The sequence below is a fragment of the Crocodylus porosus genome, unplaced genomic scaffold (genome assembly GCF_001723895.1).
Source record: "Crocodylus porosus isolate Cpor-Errol unplaced genomic scaffold, CroPor_comp1, whole genome shotgun sequence".
NCBI classification, from domain to species: domain Eukaryota; kingdom Metazoa; phylum Chordata; order Crocodylia; family Crocodylidae; genus Crocodylus; species Crocodylus porosus.
In genome coordinates this window covers 55,365,171-55,385,643 of record NW_017728947.1, presented here as the reverse complement: position 1 = coordinate 55,385,643, position 20,473 = coordinate 55,365,171, and the positions used below count along the sequence as shown (strand labels likewise).

General features: G+C 42.9%; 1 protein-coding gene across 6 annotated transcripts in view; it reads right to left on the bottom strand.

The window, feature by feature from the left end:
* Nucleotides 1-230: 230 nt before the first annotated feature.
* EXD1 (exonuclease 3'-5' domain containing 1) overlaps nucleotides 231-20,473 on the bottom strand; it is a 34,338-nt gene continuing 14,095 nt past the window's right edge. For all 6 annotated transcript variants that reach the window (XM_019551488.1, XM_019551491.1, XM_019551490.1 and 3 more), the window contains 3 exons: nucleotides 10,637-10,780; nucleotides 7,750-7,941; nucleotides 231-2,670 (listed from right to left, as the gene is read on the bottom strand). In XM_019551488.1, the coding sequence (XP_019407033.1) occupies nucleotides 1,909-2,670; nucleotides 7,750-7,941; nucleotides 10,637-10,780 (1,098 nt within the window). In that variant the 3' untranslated portion in view covers nucleotides 231-1,908. The remainder of the gene's footprint in view (nucleotides 2,671-7,749; nucleotides 7,942-10,636; nucleotides 10,781-20,473) is intronic.

Below are 20,473 nucleotides of genomic sequence, written 5' to 3'. Positions count from 1 at the left end.
CCCCCCCCCTCCCCACCTTACACACTGGGTCGAGCGTGAGGGGCACTGGGTCAGGACTGGCCAATGTTTACAAATGTGTCCTGGTACAAAAAAGATTGAAAACCACTGCTGTAGAGTGACATGAGCCACAGCAGAGGCAAATTTCCAAAACCAGCCTCCTAAAGAGACCACAGATCCTACCACAATTTAAAATCAAAAGCCAAACAAAAAATACTAAAAGGCATCAGGAGCTTGTTTCAAACTTTTATAATAGAGCAATGTGCATTTATTTTCTTTAACATATAACACTATTTCAAAGAGAACATGCAAGTACCTTGTGTCATTTTAGGCTTGAAGAGCTGCCTCAGGGATAGCTTACAAAGGAATAGTTGCCTTCCCAGCAACATCTGAAACATCTTCTTCTCCCCCTAAATTTCATTTAAAGGAGGTCCAAAATGAAACCATGGTTTGGGTACTGCTACTATTTTTTTAAACAAAGTTTTAACTAGCAATTCTGTGAACATAAATATTAACGTTTTCCCTAGCAATTCTGGGAAGACAAGGGCTCAACAGTTTTTGTCCAAGTCAGCATGGAGCAAACAAACATTTAAAATGTGCTCCGAAGTGTAAATCCTAAGTTTTATATGAAACATGAAAGCATTTTTCTGCCCCCAGTTTAAGTCTAGAATTTTGTGGCCCTCATACTTAGATTGCAGTGCACTTGAGATGGGCCACAGATTCTCCCCATTCCAACACTATTACAACCCATAAACTTCACAATGTTACCTTTCTCCCCTCCCTCAGCATTACACCCCAGTGAGGTGCATTTCTCTTCCAGAACATCAGAAGTGCATCATACAGTACTTAAACGTACATAAGCTTCAATTGTCTTAACTTTGCCCAGATTAAACAATCCTCAATGGTGTATGGAAATGGAAGTGTCTGTACCTATACACAGGTGAGACCCTCACTAGAAACTTCTACCAATACAGTAGTATAGTTTTGTCAGGCATGATTTTGTGTCGTGCTGCTGCTGCCCTAGTGTGACAGTTATTATGGTGAGGGTAAAGCTGCTCTTGGCAATATACAATGTATTTTGTCCAGGAAACTGGTAAATACTATACCAGTAGAAGTGCTTTTTTTCAGTATAGGCTGCATTTACAGTAAAAATGGTTTGCTGGAGTAGTGCTACTGGCAAACCCTCCTAATGGAGATGCAGATTATACCAGCAAAAGTTCTTTTGCCAATGCATCTTACAACCAGTTTCCTACACTAACTCAGCTACACTGGTATAAAAAAATCTTTTATCTAGTATAACTGCCTACTCTGGAACTTTTGCCAGCATAGCTATGTGAGCTAGGGCTGTGATATTTTTCCACCCTTCCAACTGAGATAGATAGCCATGCTGGCTGAACTTTTAACGACACAGACACAGCAACAGGTTACGATGAGGAAATAATGGCAGGACCTACCAGCATGCCAGACACTCCATGGTAACTGCATGCAGGCTCTTACCACACAGTAAATGAAATCCTACCCACAGTAGTTTACTTGTCTTACTGAGGGCTAAGCCACTACAAGTTAGCTTTCCTTTAATGGAGGATAAGAGCATGCACAAGGGTAGTTACTGTGGAATTGCTACCTCACCCTTGTTTACCTCATGGTAAAATTTATCTGTCCAAACCCCAAGGGGAGACCAAGCCTAGGGGGGTTTGCCAAGTTACATTTTTTATTTCTGCTAGCAAGCCCGCTGTCATCTCAATTACATTTGTATTTGGAAAAGGGGATAGTTTCTACAAGCCATTTCAACAAGTGAAGAACTAAGAAGCAAAATCGTTTTTCCCCCAATACAAAAAGTTCACTGAAAATGCTTGTGTTAACAGGCCAGTGAGAGACAATGACTTTTTCTTTTGAAAAAAAACAGATCTGCTACTTGTCCAAAGGGCTTGGTGCTGGCATCCGGTAACTGAGAGTTGAGGGGAAGGCAAAGCGTAACGCTGAAAACCCTTCCCTCTCCAGTCTTACTTGGAAACGGGGAGTGCAGCTGTTGCTCATCTTCAAAGAGTTCTGCTGCACAACAGCTGTCTTCAGTGCTGGACAAGGGGGCAACACAGAAGGTGGGGGTAGTTCTAAAACGTGAGAATTTTGTAGAGAACTGCTCATTTTTGGACAAATGGAGGCAGAGATAGAAGTTTGCTTTCTACATGAAAGGCCCTCCTCATCGTCTTCCATCAACAAAAGATTCATGTCCTTTTGTAAAGACTGAGTGGCTGGTGTTTGAAGTTCCTGCCTGGAAGACTGTCCCTTCTGCATCCCTTGGAAGTCCCCCGATGCAGAGTTCACCAAGTCTCTTGCTTCTGCTCCCACTTCCAAGGATGGAATTTTACAGTTAAGTCTAGATTGATCATTCTCCCAGAAATTTTCTTGTGCTTCCTCATTGTAGGTTTCTTGACAGGGTGGGTCCTTCATGTGAAAGGATGTCTTCTGTAATGTTTCACTAGGAAGAATACGGCTATTATCCTCTCCATGGTTTGCTTTATTCTCCGCAACCTTTTTTCCTTTAAATTCCAGTGTTGGCCTAATAAGAAGACCCTCTTCATTTACCCTGTATTCTTTTACTGCTTTCTTTCTCCTTAACTTCTGGAAATCTGCCAGCTGACGCAGTTCCGCTGGCAGCTCCATACAAGAAGGCTAATTTAAAAGAAAAAAGAGATACATATATGGAAAATATGTCAACACAGAACATGACAGATCCTCCTGGAATCTGCCTACCTAACAAAATACCATGTCATGAAAACCATGCATTATAGTTTCTTCCAAACGTTAGAGTCTACCTACACAAAAGGTCTACTGGGTTTGTATCCTGTTGGCTTTATCATGTAAAAAGATTTGGAAAGTCATCTTCAGTTATGTTGCTCATTTTTTAACTTTAGAAATTTAGGTTGTCTGCACCCAGGTTTTTACACTTGAGAATTACAGTAAGAAAATTCCAACCGCTGATGTCCAGTTTAGCTATGCTGGTGAGAACCCATGTGCAGACAAGGTTCCAGCGGTTTTTGAATTTAAGATTGTGTCTGCTGGAGGAGATTAGAGGCCCTGTTCCCCTTACGCTGCCTTGCTAAGGCATCAGCAAAATTTTGGCTCAGCAAGGCCTCAGCTTCTGGCAGGCTGCACTCGCCCTTTGCCCTACCACCTAACTCAATTTCTACTCTACTTCTAACCAGGTTCTAGCCCCATTTTCCCACATCCTTCATGGAAGGTGACAAATAACAGGATAAGATAGCACTGGGTTTTCACTGCCAAAAATATAACAGGCAGTGATTTTCAAGGCCCTTGTAGATTGCACCTGGAAGATAAGTAACACATCTTCCAAGAAGATAGGGATGTTTAACAATGAGGGAACAACTAATTAGTACACATATCAAAGTGGTGAACTAAGGTACCTCCACCTGTGTGGTTAGCTCTGTGGTAACCAGTAATTGGTTTTCTTATGAAAGCGTTAACATTTGATTGGCTTCTATAGTTGTCCAATGTATAACACAAGTATAAAAAATGTTATTGTTCTAACACCGTTTGGATGTGTAACTCCTGCACACTTCCTCTCTGTCAACCAGTTTAATCGCCTGGCTGTCAGCAATTAAAGGCACTCTGCTTCTTTACAGAATCATTTCTTTAAGCTTAAGTACAACAAAACAGGGACTAGAGCCCCACCCCCAAACAGTGCTGGTGCCTAGGTAGCCCAGCCACTTGCAACAGTGTCATGTAAACACTCTTGATAAAAATCACTTACAGTGGATAAGACCAGAATTTATGAACCAGAGAATTAATACCAAGACCACATTTCAAGAGTTAAAAATATTGAAAACTAATGAACTGATGTGGGAAAGAGCTGTTTAAAAATGAAATTGGTTGAACAACCAACCAGACAAAAAATTGCACTGTTTCAAGGTCTGCTTAGCATTTTAAAGAATGGCTATCTCCAGGAAAGAGCCATATCTTTCAATTAAGATGCAAGAGTTCACAAATCTACTCAGACATCTTTTAAGTCCTTCACCTAAACCAGAAAAAGCATCACTGATACTTGTACAAAACAAGTAGTTGTTTCAGGCATTCCTTATCTATCATAAAGCAGCAAAAAGGTTGCAAGGCTTTTTTATTTATTTATTTAAGAAATGCTTTGCCAGTTTCCTATATAAAAAGAGTCTGTCAAACCAGATTCACCCCAAAATTTAAGTTTGGTAAAAACAAGATGCATTGTAAGAACAACCTATCACATTTTTAGATTGTTTCCAATAGAACTATATTGTTAAGTTTGCTGCAGCACTTGCAAACTGACTTGGGCTACAGTTTTTTGGTAAAGTCTCTCATCCACTTATCTAGGTAAGTGCATAATACAAAACATATGTAGAGAAGAAAATCACCTTAACAGCTGTGCAACCCCTTAACTATCCCCTCAAAAAAGCTTAAGAAAATAGTTAAAATCTGTACCTTGCCCAGCAGGTAAACAGTTTGGCTCGATTGAATCAACATGGTCAAAGACAGTATATTCCAGACTAAAATGCCTTTCATTGAAAACATCCGGTCACTGGCCTTGTCCTGTTTAATCATGATTATCTATATCTGGCATTTCAACACTCACTTTATCCCTACACTGAGAGCCAGACTTATGCCACTTAGGTGTGGGTCTTCTGGAAATGAACAGCCTCTGGATCCCAAATATACCATGCAGCTAATGAGAAAAATTATGGCCAGTCATTTTCTTTGCCAGATTAAATTTGTTTATGGTTTTCTGGTGTACCCTACAACGTACACAACAATAATGCCATCTGGAAGTCAGGGAAACTCACATAAGTGTGTCCACAATTAAGGAAATTGTTATCCAGTGTAAATGGAAAAAAGAAAAAAAAAAGCAATCTTGACTATTCCTACTTTCTAGGAATTGGACCTGAATAAATAAAGGCTCTCCTAATGAAGTAAGTTAATGCAGGCCTTGTCTTGACACAAGGTTGGTCAGGTTTAACTAGAGGTTTATTTTTAAAATTGATTTTGATTATTCTAATAAAGACAAGAGTAAATAAAAAAGACAAACTAATATGAGACAAGAGTAAATAGATTCAAGAGCATCAACCAGAAATGTGTTCTGTTTAAAAAAAAGTTATTTTTTTAAACAGATTTTAATTAAACTGATGCAACTGTGTAAAGCAAGGCCATAATCTGCCTCACTCCAAGCTGCTGTTCCTGACACTGCAACTTTCTCCTGCAAGGCCAGGTGTATTTGAAAGTTCAGTTTCACATCAAATAATGAGAAGCACAAGTGAAACATTATTTTCACTGTCCAAAACAAGAAATTTTCTTTAAAGGAAACAAAGCATAAAGTAAATTTCTTATGAACTATGGACATAGATATTTGGCTGCTTGCAGATGTCAAAAAAAAAAGAAAAAAAAAGAAAAAAGCACTTTAATTTAAACTCAGTACATCTCTGCATCGAGCCCCATGCATGCCCAGAAGAGGCAGTGCCTTAGTTGGACCCGCTTTGCCGACATCTGTAAAGATCAGGCACTTTAGTGGGGCTTTTTGGCACGTCTATCTAATAGATAATTGATTCAGCTTTAGCTAAAAGCGCAAAAAGGTCGCTGAAGTGCTGATCCATATAGACACTGCAGAGTTGAGTCAAACTAACATGATGCTTCTTCCAGTAAATCATGTTTTTTTCAGGCAGCCTTGAAGTTTAATTTTAAGACTGGCAAGAACTTATTTTTTTTATTTTTAAATGAATGGGAACAGATTAATTCCTGGTCCAAATTTTGGAAAGTCATTGGATTTATACCAGGGTTGGCCTTGGCTCACTGTTAACCTGGATAAATCCCTTAAAAATATCACACACTAACTTTTCCTTTTTTTAAAGTAAGTAGATGACCTCTGAGGGAATCATTATATATGAAGATGATCTAGAATGTTGATCTTCTACCCTGAAGTTTATATGTCTTTTTAGAAATTCAGTTCTCAGGTAATTTTTTTCCTTAATGGACAATTTTTCCTTCCTTTGTAAAAATGTTCAAGATGGTGAGATCTACCCCTTCATCTGTGATGCAACAATGACCTCTAGTGGATGTTTTAATTAGTCTCCTAAATCTAGGTCCATAAAGGGCATGTGCCGTAAGTAATCCCAAGGGTTTTTAAATTACACTTAGTGCCTGGTTGAATTAGAGTCTGATGTGGAGAACTGGTCTGAGGTTCTCTCTTTTCAAGGTGAACCAATGACTATTTCCATGTGTATTACAAAGGATATATTTAGCCATGTATCCCATTTAAACATGAGGCAATGGAATATTACCAGCAATGCCAAGGCATAATCCAATGAGAAGTTAATTTGATCTTGTCATAGTGCAGGGGAAGGTTTAGCACCCCTTTCCAATCTCTGTTATTGAACTCTCCAAGCACCCGTTCCACAGTTTAAAGGTGGGGAAACTCAAAAGAAATCCAAAATGGTTCAATGCAAGGAGAAGTCTGAAGCAGAGTGCCAAAGGAAATAAACTTCACATGGGACTCAGATACTACAGATGATATCTGTATTGACATAAGGATTGACAAGACAAACTCTGGATTACAAACAAAAATTATATGGCTTTATCAAAGACCCTTTCTCATATTAACCAGAATAAAAATACTATTTAAGACAACAGTAGTCCCACTCAATGAGACTATTCACACACGTTAAACTACGTATACTTAAGTGTTTGGGGGCCCAGGTGTAGGGTTTTTTAGACAGGAAGCAAGTTGGAGGGTTTGTCCAAAAAGATTACTGCAGAGGAGTATCTAGAGATATATATTCCAGAGAACAACAAGGTCATTTTGAAAAGCACTGGCACTGTCCCACCCTCAATCAGCAAACACCCCTCTTTCTTCTAATCTGTGTGACACATGGTGCCAGGAGTCTCCCAAAAACATTCCATACTCTATACAGAGCAGATGCTTCCACATTTCTTCAAGTATTGCAAAAGCCACTGCATGAGATTTATTAGGATGACTACTGGCTCACCGCAGACAAGAATGAAAAACCTTATCCATAAACTGAAGCCAGCAAGTATTTCAGGAGAGCTGACAAGCAGGGGGGCAAGAGAAGGGAAAATGTGAAAAATATTTTTGACAAAAACAGACCTTTGGTAAGTGGGAGACAGCAGGTTTGAACTGTAGTTGCAAAGGAGAGCCAGCAAAACTGTCATTGCCAGGAATTACTGTCTGGTAATTAGGACTAGGAAACAGGTAAAATGATTAGCACGGGATGTCAAACATACAGCCCACAGAGCAAGTCTATCCAACCTGCCAGTCTACCAGCATAGCCACAGGGAGTGGCCTGCCACAGAATCCAGACCCTGGTGGACAGGACAATCAGCACATGAGAGCGAGTGAGGGTTGACAGCAACATTCATGCTTCGTTGTCTCCACTGCCAGAGCCTTACTTCCCTGGCTCCTGGCCCCTGCTGCACGCCCTGTGCTGGAGTCTAAACTGGAGCTACTGGTGTAGCATGGGGTACATAGCAGCAGCTGCTCCAGCTCCACCCCAGGGCATGCGGTGGCTCCAGATTCAGTGCCTACCGCACGCCCAAGGTTGAAGCTGCTGCTACAGCTGCCTTATGACCTGGTCTGGATCCTGTCCACAAAGAGACTGCATCCTAAGTCTGGTCTGGGGGCACAAGGTGAGTTTGACACCCTTGGATTTGGGGATTAAGGAACCAGCCAGCCTGAGACTTCAACAAGAGCATACTTACCTCAGTGTTCCCCAGCTGAACTGCTGACCCTTCCCGATAGGCATTTAAGTAACCATCCACTAAGGTTGTTAAGTCAGACATCATCTCATCCAGAAACACGAGGCGGAGAGGCAGAAGGTACACTGTCTCCAGAGCCAGCACTTTCAGCAGGGAAGGTGGAAGGGGTCTCACAAACCATACATCAAGGTTTTCCTGCATGCCCCCAACATGAATTAAAACAACTCAGTCGTTTATACAGCGAACAGTTTAGCAAAGAGCAGCTTTCAGCCACATGCTCTCCTTCTTCCCCAGCTCACCCGGTCCTTCCAGATGCTGATCTGTACCCCTAGTGCAGTTAAAACTGACACTAGCTGTACCTCCCATAGCTTAGTTTATGCACAAATTGTATTGCTTTAACAAGTCCATATAACTAAAGATATATCTGCATCACCATAAGATATGCTAATACCAATTCCCATATAGGATGGCATAAGTTATACTAGTACCATACTTACCTGAATCCAAGAGTACCCCCCCAATCATTAAATTCTATATATGGAAAATTATATATTTCTTATTATTTTCCATGTGTAGAATCTAGTTATTAAGGGGGTGTCTTAAATTTATCTCCCTCCCCTGTGCTCTCCCCTCCACCAAACATTTTCCCCGCAATATGTGCCCCATCCCCCAAAGCAGAAGACACCCCAGCCCAGGGTAGGTGGTGGTTTAGCTCTGGCTTTGCTGTGGGCTCAAACTTAAGACTGCAGCAGCTACTTGGCCCAGCCAATACTTAAATCCAAGACAAGTTCCCCCCCCCCCATCTTGGATTTGAGTAAATACAGTACAGTAAAAGCTCTGTTATCTGGCATCCCCGGGGAATGGGGGATGCCAGATAACCAAATATGCTGGTTAGTTGAGCAGCCCGGGCTGCCACTTCTCCCACGGTGTCTGGGGTGTCCCTCCACCCCTCCTGCCACATCACTGCCCCTCCCATGGGCCCTGCAGGACACGGAGGCGGGCCCCACACAGCCTGTTATGCCCCCAGGCCGTGGGGGCTTGGCAGTGCAGGCTGCTTTGCCCCAGGCCGTGGGGACTCAGGGAAACCGGAAATGCCACAATGGGCACTTCCAATTTTACTTTATCTTACAAGCTGGGATGCCAGTTAATTGAGCATGCCAGCTTGTAAGATGCTGGTTAACAAAACTTTTACTGTATATCAGTTGTGCTCCCTTACTACAAAGGGAAGACACTAAACAATAACTTTAAATTACAGCAAATTTAGACCAGATCTCACTGTTAGAACAGCAAAGCAGTGGAATAGGCTGCCCAGGGAAGTTGTGGGATCTCTTTCACTGAAGGTTTTAAAGAAGTTGGACAAACATTGGTATGGGATGATTTAGGGGTAGCACCCTCAAGGCCCCTTCCAACCATAATCACTGATAACAGTTCAAGCCCAATACATAAACACTCCCTGCTCCATTGCTAAAAATGCACTTTTGAAATGGACCAAATATCTCTCTGCACTGAACCACCTATGCCATGTCCTTTGCTTGTCTAATGAGGGGTACCCTTAAGTCTAATGACGTTGCGACCCACTGGCTTAGAGTTTGGGGTTTCACATATTTAAAAAAACAAAACAAAACAGAAAACCCCCCAAAAAACCCAGACAGCAACTTTTACCCTACTTTGGACATACCCCAAATTACATACAATTCTGAGAGAACTGTATGTCTCTTGTGGTTTGCAAACTCTTTGCTAATTCTCCATTTCAAAATTATGTATTAGGAAATTGTGAGTACTGATGTCAGTGGAAGCTTGAACCTTCCTCCCAGTCAGTGCTAGAAAATCTGAGCTCCTGAAGCTGATCTATGCAGGGGCAGATAGGGGAGGTTGCAATGGTGCTAATGCACCCTGCTTTGGTTCCTGCTCCACCCAAATGTTAAAACCCAATGTCTGGGAGCAGCAGCAGGCTACAATACTGCTTCAACCTATACCCCTGGGAGAGGCAGCTGCATATCTATTCAGGCAATGCTGAGAGAGTCAACTGACTGGATGACTCATTATCAGCTCCATGATTCTCATTAATCTCTCTCCACTCCACAAGTGTTAATGACCTCTATCTTTTTCAATGGCCTTGAGGTTTCACTATTCAAACTATTCTTTCATCTGCGATTTTGCTGTCAGTTAGCCATTTCTGGTAATGTCTCTCTTCTATTTCACAGCCTGGCAGACTGTTTTTAGCTCTAGCTAAAAACCCTAAGTCAAGGGATAGAAATAACTGATAGTGAAGTATTGCAGGTACTATCAAGATGCTCAAGAAGGCTAGGTTTTGTCTTGTGAATCTTAATAAGAGATGCACATTTAACTATAGTGACAACAGGACACAATGACACAATATCCTTTGACTTTGTTACCTAGCTTGTTGTGTTTTTTTAAACTTTGAATATACACACACACATATACATACACACACACACTCTCTCTCTCTTTCTCTCTAGCAAATTAGCGCACATTCCAATAGTTATATTGGTTTTCTGCTTCAATCTTGAACTGAATAATACAGTGCTAGCCCCTTACTATATTAGTAAAGATTCTAGTTTCTCTTTTACTGAAGAAAATCTATGTTGTTGCATGAAAAATCTGTGTTGTTATGTGTGACGATGCACAACACCATGTGGCACACCCTTTTCAGAATCCTAAATACGCCCATGTATCCAGGCAACCTAACCACTAAGTGGAGTCAAACACCCTCAGCTGCAATCCCAGCCTGGGCCAATTCATTTCCTATGTTGCAGCTCCTCCTACAACAAACTGATCATCATGATAGACAAATACTTAAAAGGGCAAGAAGAGTTCTTGCCTGTGTCCTTGATACTGGGAACAGTACTTGCCTGTCTGAATTTCTCACCTGAACTGCCTGCTGTCTGCGCCTCATGAAGGAAACTGATTTAGGGGACATCTTTAAATGCTGTACCAAACACTCCTCCAAGGTGCTGATGCGGTGTGGAAGGAAGCCGCCTGTCATCACTGAAAACTGTAGGACATCAGCAACCTATGAAAGGAAGAGAGGAAGGGAGAAATACATCACAGCAGCTTCAGCTGTCCCAAGAGCAGACAATTAGGATGTTCCTTACTGGAGACCATGCTGAAGTTAAACACACTGCTAACAAATTAATCTTTAACTGTTCAAACTCTCAGGAGTAAGAGTCTCAACCCCTTCAGGATGTTGCAGTTAGGTAGAAATCCTGTGAGATGGCTTCTTTTTTCAGTAAGCTGCTGCTTTTTAGATTAAAGTGACAAAAGTGAAATATGATGAAAGATTTATCAGGTCCCAAAAACATATAAACTAAAGACTGTTTTAGATTACAAAATTATGCAGGTTAAACTTGCCATATGTTGGTACATCCTTCCATGTATCCACAATCAATTCACTCATTCTATTTTCAGCCCTTTTGATAAAACTCTGAGTTTCTGCCATTCTTTGTTTAAACAACACCCCCTACTAGCCCTATTCCACTAGTACAGTCCCTGTGTAGATAGTATATTGCCTCTCTACAGTCCTCCAACAACAATCCCACAATACCTCTGGTTGCAATTTTAACCTCTTCTTTGCCAAGGTTTCATAATGACTACACATCATAACTGTCTTTCCCCATCCCTTAATTGCATTGCAAATCCTGAATGTGTTTTGGAGATACCTCTTGTACTGCTAATCTCTCTTTGCAATGCTCTGTACAAGGTATACCAGAAACTCCAGGTAAAAATTTTGCTGCTATTTACCTCATGAAAGAAGTCAAGGATCTCCACAGCCTGAGGTGGAAGAGGGCTTTGCAAGTCCAGTTACTGAATTTTCAAAGGAAAAAGGGTGTTTATTTCAGCATTTAATGGGACTTGCAAAAGCTGAAGTACCACAGGGACGAGCAGTAATGTTGAGCAAAAGGAAAGGAATAATGGGAGTCCTACCATAAGGCAAAGGAGGCCAACAGAAAAATCTGGTGCTGCCCTTTACTTCTGCCATAACTAAGCCAAGCAGTATGTTGTATGCTAGACAGAGACCCCACGCACCAGTGACAGGCATCTTGCTACACTCGGAAAAGGTGCCCCAGCAGAGTATATCATCATCATTAAGGAGAGGGATGCAGGCTCTTTAATAAAGACTGGAGTTCTCTGAGACCCAGCTGAACCCGAGTAGGTAAAAAAGGAAGAGAACTCAGGGTGGGTGTGGGTGTGTGTTTCTCTTTTCTTAGTACAGTAGGTTCTGTGTCTCTATGCTCAGCTGGGCTAGGTTCAGTTGGGTCTCAGAGAACCCCAATCTTCATTAAGGAGGCTGGATCCCGTTCCTTGATGATGAATTACTTGTGTGCGTGTCTACACACATCATAGTATTAGTACATGTGTGTACACACACACACACACACACACACACACACACCTGCACAGCCCCCTCCACTCTCCTTCATTTCATATCCCCCCTCTTCTCAAAATGGTAGCCAGAAGCATGCAGGGAAATAAATGTTTTTTGAAGCAGTCAGTTTAGTTTAACAAAATGCATTGGAAGTCATGGGCAAAAGAGTGAGAAAGAAAAAGAGAGAGAAATACCAAAAACTTTCCTAGTGTATGCTCTGGACTGGGCACAAAGAGAGAACATTTACAACAGGAGTCAGGGCTCTGCAAAACAAAACCATACTAATACCAATACCTGAAGTTGTGAACCTTCAAATATAGCACTACACATTTACAATCAACTATTCCACTAACCCAGTAAATAGTCATTCACATTTCTAAGAATAAAACTGTAAAAGCACACATCAGTTTTGACAGAGCAATGCTTTGACCTTCCACTCTGAAAATCCAAGTCTAAAACAAACCACATACTGCACTTGGACTCGGGTACAAAGCGGCCGTGATGGCACGCTATGGGTGAAGGAGACTTGGTTTTCTGTTAGCTCACAGGGTCAGGTACTGGCCTGCATAGTTTCAGGTTGACCTTGGCACAGATATCCCCTTTGTCTGCTGGCACAATCTTGATAAGAGTTTCAAGCAAATAATTTTCTTACTATTCAAGCAAATAGTCTTCAGTCACTGACTGTAAGCTTCTAGAAAGGGCATTATTGTTTATACCGTGGTAAGAAAACTTTATCTTGCCACCCTTCAATGAATCCTAATTATTGTGAAGAGCATAGGTGAATTAATACATGGGCCTGTGGGGCCTGGGCCCAGGGGCCCCTGCCAATCAGAGGCCCCCAATGCCTGTGTTCCCTTGGAAAACGGCAGGTTTCCCCTTGTAGGCGGCCAGCATTTCAGCCTGAAAGGGGTTCTGCTTGGGGCTACAGGGAATGGGATGCAGGGGGCAATGCATGCATGTGCATGGCCAGGAACGCAGCCAGGCAGTGTGGAGAGCTGCTCCCTGCAGGTAGGTCTGTGGAGGGGAAGGGGCATGAAGGAGGGAAGGGCCATGGCGTGGGTGGCAGATCAAGGACCCCAGGATCCATGGTGAGGGAAGGAATGGGGCAGGAGCTGGAGGCACTGTCCAGCCAGAGTGTTGCACAGGATCCGGGGTAGGGAGCAAGATGGAGCCACAGGCAGCTTGTCTGGGGGGTACAGGGGAGGTGAGACAGCTCCCTGCCACTGCCCACACCCTCCAGGGGAGGCATAGGGGGACATGTGCCCCCCATATTTGTGCATGGGGTGCATGTAGGCTGTCTGTTGTGGAGTTGGGGCTCTCCACTCTGCTGCTTTTGTCCTGGGGGCCCCGCACCAGCTGCAGCAGGGCCCCTGAGGCAAAGGCAGCAGGATGGAGAGCCCTAAGCTCACAGCAGGCAACCTGCATCCACTCTTACCTCACTTGGCTCTCCTCCACTCCAGCCATGGTGTGGGAAGGGGGGGAGGGGGCAGGGAGCAGGTAGGAGAGGGGAGCATGTGCCACCCCACCTCCAGCCTGGCTATGTCCACCCAGCCTCCCTCTCAGGGCATGGAGGGCCTTTGGCAGCAGCAGCACCAGGAGGGAAAGGGCACCTCCCCCCAGCTGAAGTCCCCGCTGGGGTGTGGAGGGCCTTCTGTTTGTTCAGGGCCCCAGTAAATCTTAATCTGCCGCTGGTGAAGAGGCTGGCAATGGTGACTTCAAGCTGCCTGGAGCAGTAATCTTCTCAGGACTCTTGCATCCTCATGAGTAATGTATCAGACCATGTCATCACTGCCTGTGCAGATCCACAAGAGCCACTTTCATGCAGTGAACCCTGGTAATGTGATCCCAAGTGATCCCAAATTGACAAAAACACCAAAGTGCACAAAGTTAAAGATACGGAATTGTTTCCGTCATATGAAATAAAAATTACTGCCTGGAATAAGTTTAGCACTATTTAATGCACCAGTTCTACACTTATTACTAGTCCCAATTTACTCATCATACTTTACAAGTCTGTAGCAAGAGTGAACCTCTGGAAATAGACCTGTTGAAAGTCTCTAGGTTAAGATTAGTGGGGAGAGCAAGAAGGGGGGGATGTTCTGGTAGGTGTGTGCTATAGACCACCAGACAAAGAGAATGAGGTAAATGAGGCTTTCTTCAAACAAGTAGTGGAAGTTTCCCAGTCACAGGCCTTGGTTCTCACGGGGACTTCAATCACTGACATCTGCTGCGAGGGCAATACATAAGTGCACAGGCAATCCAGGAAGTTTTTGGAGACAACTTCCTGGTGCACATGTTGGAGAGACCAGGTAGGGGCCATGCTCTTCTTGACCTGCTGCTCACAAACAGGGAAGAATTGGTGGGTATGTAGAAGTGGATGGCAAGCTGGGCAGCAGTGACCACGAGATGGCTGAGTTCAGGAACCTGACAAAAAGGAAGAAAGACCCTCAACTTTAGAAAGGCAGACTTTGACTCCCTCAGGGAACTGATGGGCAGGATCCCCTATGAGGCCAATCTGAGGGGGAAAGGAATACAGGAGAGCTGGCTGTATTTTAAAGAAATCTTACTGAGGGGACAGGAACAAACCATCCCAATGTGCAGGAAGAATAGCAAATGTGGCAAGCGACCAGCTTGGCTTAGCAGAGAACTCTTCAGTGAGCTTAAACACAAAAAGGAAGCTTACAAGAACTAGAAGCTTGGACAAACATTTTAGGAGGAATATAAGAGCATTTCTCAGGCATGCAGGGATGAAGTCAGGAAGGCCAAAGCACAACTGGAGTTGCAACTAGCAAGGGACATAAAGGGTAACAAGAAGGGTTTCTACAAGTATGTTAGCAACAAAGCAAAGGTCAGTGAACGTGTGGGTCCCTTACTGAATGGGGGAGGCAACCTAGTGATGAGGAAGAGGCTGATGTGCTCAATGCCTTTTTTACTTCAGCCTTCACAGGCAAGGTCAGCTCCCAGACTACTGCACTGGGCAGCACAGTTTGGAAAGGAGGTAAGCAGCCCGCAGTGGTGAAAGAACAGGTTAGGTACTATTTAGAAAAGCTGGACATGTACAAGTCCATGGAGCCAGATGTAATACATCCAAGGGTGCTGAGGAAGTTGGCTGATGTGATTGCAGAACTGCTGGCCATTTGAAAATGTGTGGCGATTGGGGGAGGTCCCAGATGATCGGAAAAGGGCAAATATAGTGCCCATATTTAAGAAAGGGAAGAAGGAGGATCCAGGGAACTATGGACCAGTCAGCCTCACCTCACCTCAGTCCCTGGAAAAATCATGGAGCAGATCCTCAAAAAATCTATTTCTAAGCACTTGAAGGAAAAGAAGGTGATTAGGAACAATCGGCATGGATTCACCAAGGGTAAATCATGCCTGATCAACCTGATTGTCTTTTATGAAGAGATTACTGAATCTGTGGACATAATATACCTTGACTTTAGCAAGGCTTTTGATACTGTCTCTCACAGCATTCTTGCGAGCAAACTGAGAAATACGGGTTGGACTGTAAGGTGGATGAACGGACTGTAAGCTGGCTGGATTGTCAGGCTCAACAGGAAATAATCAATGGCTCAATGACTAGCTGGCAGCCAGTATCAAATGGGGTTCGTCCTGGGGCCAGTTTTGTTCAATATCTTCGTTAACCATCTGAAGTGCACTCTCAGCAAGTCTGCAGATGACACTAAGCTGGAAGGGGCAGGGTGGAGTAAATATGCTACAGGATAGGGTTAGGATTCAGAATAACTTATGGCAAAAGAAATCTCATGAGGTCCAACGAGGACAGTCCTGCACTTAGGATGGAAGAACCCCATGCGCCAGTACAGCCTGGGAATTGACTGGCTGGGCAGCAGCTCTTCAGAAAAGGACCTAAAGGGGGTTATCGTGCACAATAAGCTGAATATGAGTCAGTGTGCTCTTGTTGCCAAGAAGGCTAACAGCACACTGGGCTGCATTAGTAGAAGCGCTGCCAGCAGATCAAGGGAAGTAATTATTCCGCTCTATTCTGCACTGGTGAGGCCACATCTGGAGTAGTGTGTCCAGTTTTGGGCCCCTATAGACTACAGAAAGTATGTGGACAAGTTGGAGAGAGTCCAGCTGAGAGCAACAGAAGTAGCTCAGGGGCTGGAGTGTATGACTAATGAGGGAACCGGGTTTCTTTAGTTTGGAGAAGAGAAGACTGAAGGGATTTGATAGCAGCCTTTAACTACCTGAAGGGTAGTTCCAAAGAGAATGGAGCTACACGGTTCTCGGTGGTGATACATGAACAAGAAGCAATGTTCTCAAGTTGCAGCAAGGGAGGTTTAGGTTGGACATTGGGAAAAACTCTCCACTAGGAGGCTGGTGAAGCTCTACAACAAGTTACCCAGAAAGGTGGTGGGTCCTTGGAGGTTTTTAAGGCCCAGCCTGACAAAGCTGTGGCTGGAATGATCTGGGGATGGTACTGCTTTGAGCAGGGGGTTGGACTAGATGACCTCTTGAGGTGCCTTTCAACCCTAATTTTCTATGATTCTATGATTTTTCCCTGAAGATCTTTATTGAAAATTAAGAAATTTTGACTGTAACACTTCATGTATGCTAATCCTGTAAATATAATAAATTGTCTTGGGTTGGGAGTTTCTGGTTTTTAAATCAGTGACTTCTGGGATACCCTTGACAGGCAGCCCCTCTGCACCATTTATTCTCATTACAAGAAAGAAAAACAGACAAGAAAAGACACATTTTTTGATCTTCTCCGGATCTCCAAGGCCATAATATAAGAAACTAGGGACTGGAAAGAACACAGGCTTGAGAAAAGGCAGTTCAAGATCAAGTAAGTCATTCTGCAACACTAGACAGAAAAATGAACATATACCCAGTGTACTGCACAAAACACAGAGACTTAGACCCCACCAGCCACTGTGCCATATGGATGACTCTCTTCCTAGGCATGGGCTATTTTGCACATCTCCCTTAACCCCAATAAAAACTAAGGATAACTGCTGTGACAGTATAAAGCCACATCCTGGAATTCTTACAAGAATAGTCAGCATCTCACACTTTAAGTGGTCTTACTTTTGTTTAGAAGTATGCTTGTTATTTATTACTGCAGAATAGCTTTCATTTGTGAAAATATTGATTTTTTTATTATGTTTTAAAAAGGCAGATGTGTATCCCCACATCAGTGTCCAGTTCCATAAGGCACACTACAAGTCACCTAAAAATCAGGTACCAGCCAAGCACAATTGCTTCACACTGACAAAGCAGAGCATTGACAGTGCCATACTGTCCAAGCATGCTCTTAAGGCCTCCTCCCCTAGCAAGATGTGATCTTGCTCATCTCTGACTATTCAAGATCAGTAGATAGCATTTTCCCTGTTAGTGGTATTTCTTCCTCTGCTTCATAAATACTATGTAAAACACAAACAATAGCAATAAGGATCAGAGAATTCAGTCACCGATGTCCAACCTATTCATGAAGCATCTCCAGCATCCATTCATTTTACTAATGCACATTCAACACTCATCCTACAACTGCTCAGGCAATAGTTAAAACTCCCCTTGGTGCTATCCAAACTGTCTGTTTTCATAAGCCAGGGGAAAAAAGGACAGTCTGGATCAGAAAGAATTACAATTGGCCTGGAAAAGTGTCCTTGTCAGAAGCTTTTCAGAGTCCTGTATTATTAAAGATACAAACATGATGCACTTCCTCTGGCAAGCCAATGTTAAAGAAGCATTCCTGATGATCCACCAATTTCTTCTAGATACGGAAAAGTATTCTCTTCTGTTTATTTACTTAAAAGCAAGCAGCAGGCCCAGAATCAGTATGCATCCCCCATGTAGTGCTCCTTCACAGTTTTAGAATCCCACCGCATCAAATCCTTCTTTAATTCCTGCACACTGTCCAAAGTTACAGTTCCATGCAGCAGAGCATTCTGAATGGCACTGCATTCCTAGAGGGCAATCACCCATGCTGTGGATCTTCTAGTACCAAATTAACTACCTGGTGACTTATAGCAATCCAGGGTCATGAACTTCCAGAGCAGTCTCCACACAGGCTGTCACCATCAGAACAGCTCCAACTCTAACAGTCTTCTGCTGAAGACCCAAGGCAAACTTGGCGCACAACTCCAGGAACACAGCATTCATATAGCTGAATGTTCTGCAGTTTTGCCCAGTCATCCCAGATGCACATCACAAACCAATCCTGCTACTTAGCATTTGTTTCACAGGCTCAGAAGCAATGCTGGCATGTGCTTCTGGAAGGTGAATATCTAGAGTGCCAAGCAATTTTCATTCCCTGTCCATATTATCTACGCCTCCTCCTCAGTATTAATTTTCAGTACTGCACACCCACCACTATCCTGACTGATAGAGTTCTGCAAGTACAGAAGAATTAAGTGCCCTTTCCCTAAAACTGCCTGAAGAACTCTACAAAGTGATTCAGCATCCAAGCTTCTGCAACAAGGTGGAAATGGGCACAAGTAAGAGTGGAGTAAAGGATGTAACCCAGACAGTTAGAGATTATTATATGAAACAGGGGGGATTAAGGGAGTTTAGCTCCCAGGATGGACTGCAAAAATCTCCAAGAACAGCGCACTAGATGGTGGTACAGGAAATGGGGGGATGCTAAGCCTGAATGAGGCATATCTACATCAATGCAACCTGTTGCTGCAAGGACTGCATCAGCAGAAGCAGTCAAGTGGGCATACAGCCTAGTAAAATAGTGATGCAGTAGTATGCTGACACAAATGCCATGAGTAAAACCTTCTCATGTAGTCATAAGGACCATAACAGGAGCAATAAAGCTAGGGAATCATTACATTCATTACGCTATGTTAGGAGGCACTCATTGCTACACACCAATGAGTTATATTAACAGTCAATTATTAACTTACTTGCAAGCATCTGACTGGCCAGTTACTACAGCAATTGTCCCAAAGATTGACAGTAAATTAATTTGTTTTAGTCAAGCCATGAAGTATTAGGGCAGCAGCATACCAATTATTCTTTTTTTTTTCCCTTTCTTTTTTTTAAATGTTGCTAAATTGTATGGAGACACCATACAGAGTGTAAGGTACACTGGTAGGTTTTATGAATGTTCTTTGAGAAGCTGCCTCTCTTTAAGAAATGTAATTTACTTGCTAGTAGCTCAGATGATGAGCTCCAGACACAACCTCAGAGTAACAGAAAGATAAACAGACACATTAATTATTCAGTGATTCAGGTAGTGAAGAACGCAGCAGCAGGACTGTTTGTATCAATTCAGTTTTACTGGAAGTGTGATGCGTCTAAACTGACACTAAATCAATTTATCTGTTACCAAAACAGAACTGGACTAATTACAAATAAGACTTATAAAATCAAAGCTTAGAGTTCTACCAGCATGAGAAAAGCAGATGGGCTTGTGCTCACTCCTAACATAAGGGGGTATTGTACTAGTGCAACTTATCTGTTTAGACCAGGCTCATATGGGTCTGGCAGCCATTTTCAACATGTTGCTTAGCAATGCTGGATGCAAAAACCCTCCATGTTGGAGTTTTCTTGGGCTCAGGTGATCTAGTGATAGATATAAACAGACCAGGCCTAGAACTGGATTGGAAAAACCTGACTGGCATTTGGCCAGTGAAGGTGACTGTGAGCGACAGGTCAACCATCAGCTGCATTTAGACACTTACATAAAATTATGATTAGAAAAAAAGAGAGGCAAGGAGCCTTGCTTACACTACAAAAGCGTGGCAGGTGTGACTAGCTGAACACAACTTTTCTGAGTCTAGCCTAAAAAGTCATTCAATATAATATTATGTTTTCAAGGTCTTATTCTAATAATATAACGTGCTATACTAAAAATAAAGTGACAGCACTGCATACAATGCTTAGAGCTTTACCACAGCTTGCAACAATAGAATCAGATGGATTTACCACTGCAATTCTAAGCTGTAACTTCCACTGTTGATAGTACGGGTGGAGCTACTCCAGTACAGAGCATACATGGCCTGTTTTTCCTTTATTTTGCTTTTCCACCTGTAACAGGAATGGGAAGGATAAAGATGGTAACTCCTTATTACCAAGAGTCTGCTTGCCCTTCTGTACAACTTCAAGGAGTCTCCGGCTCCAGCAAGGTTAACCAAGAACAACTAACTTATCTACACTAGATGCCAACATTTATAAACCAGCACTTAAAGCACAAAACCCCACACCTTTTTCCTGACAGGTTTTCTGAGTGGAACAAAAGCTCCTTTCCGTAGTACTTTAGTGAGCACATTCTAACTAACACATTCCAACACTTCAGAGACAAGGCAAGCTGTACTTCGGCTTCCTTTTAGAATTTCGCTTTACTGGGGCAAAACATTTTATTGAGGT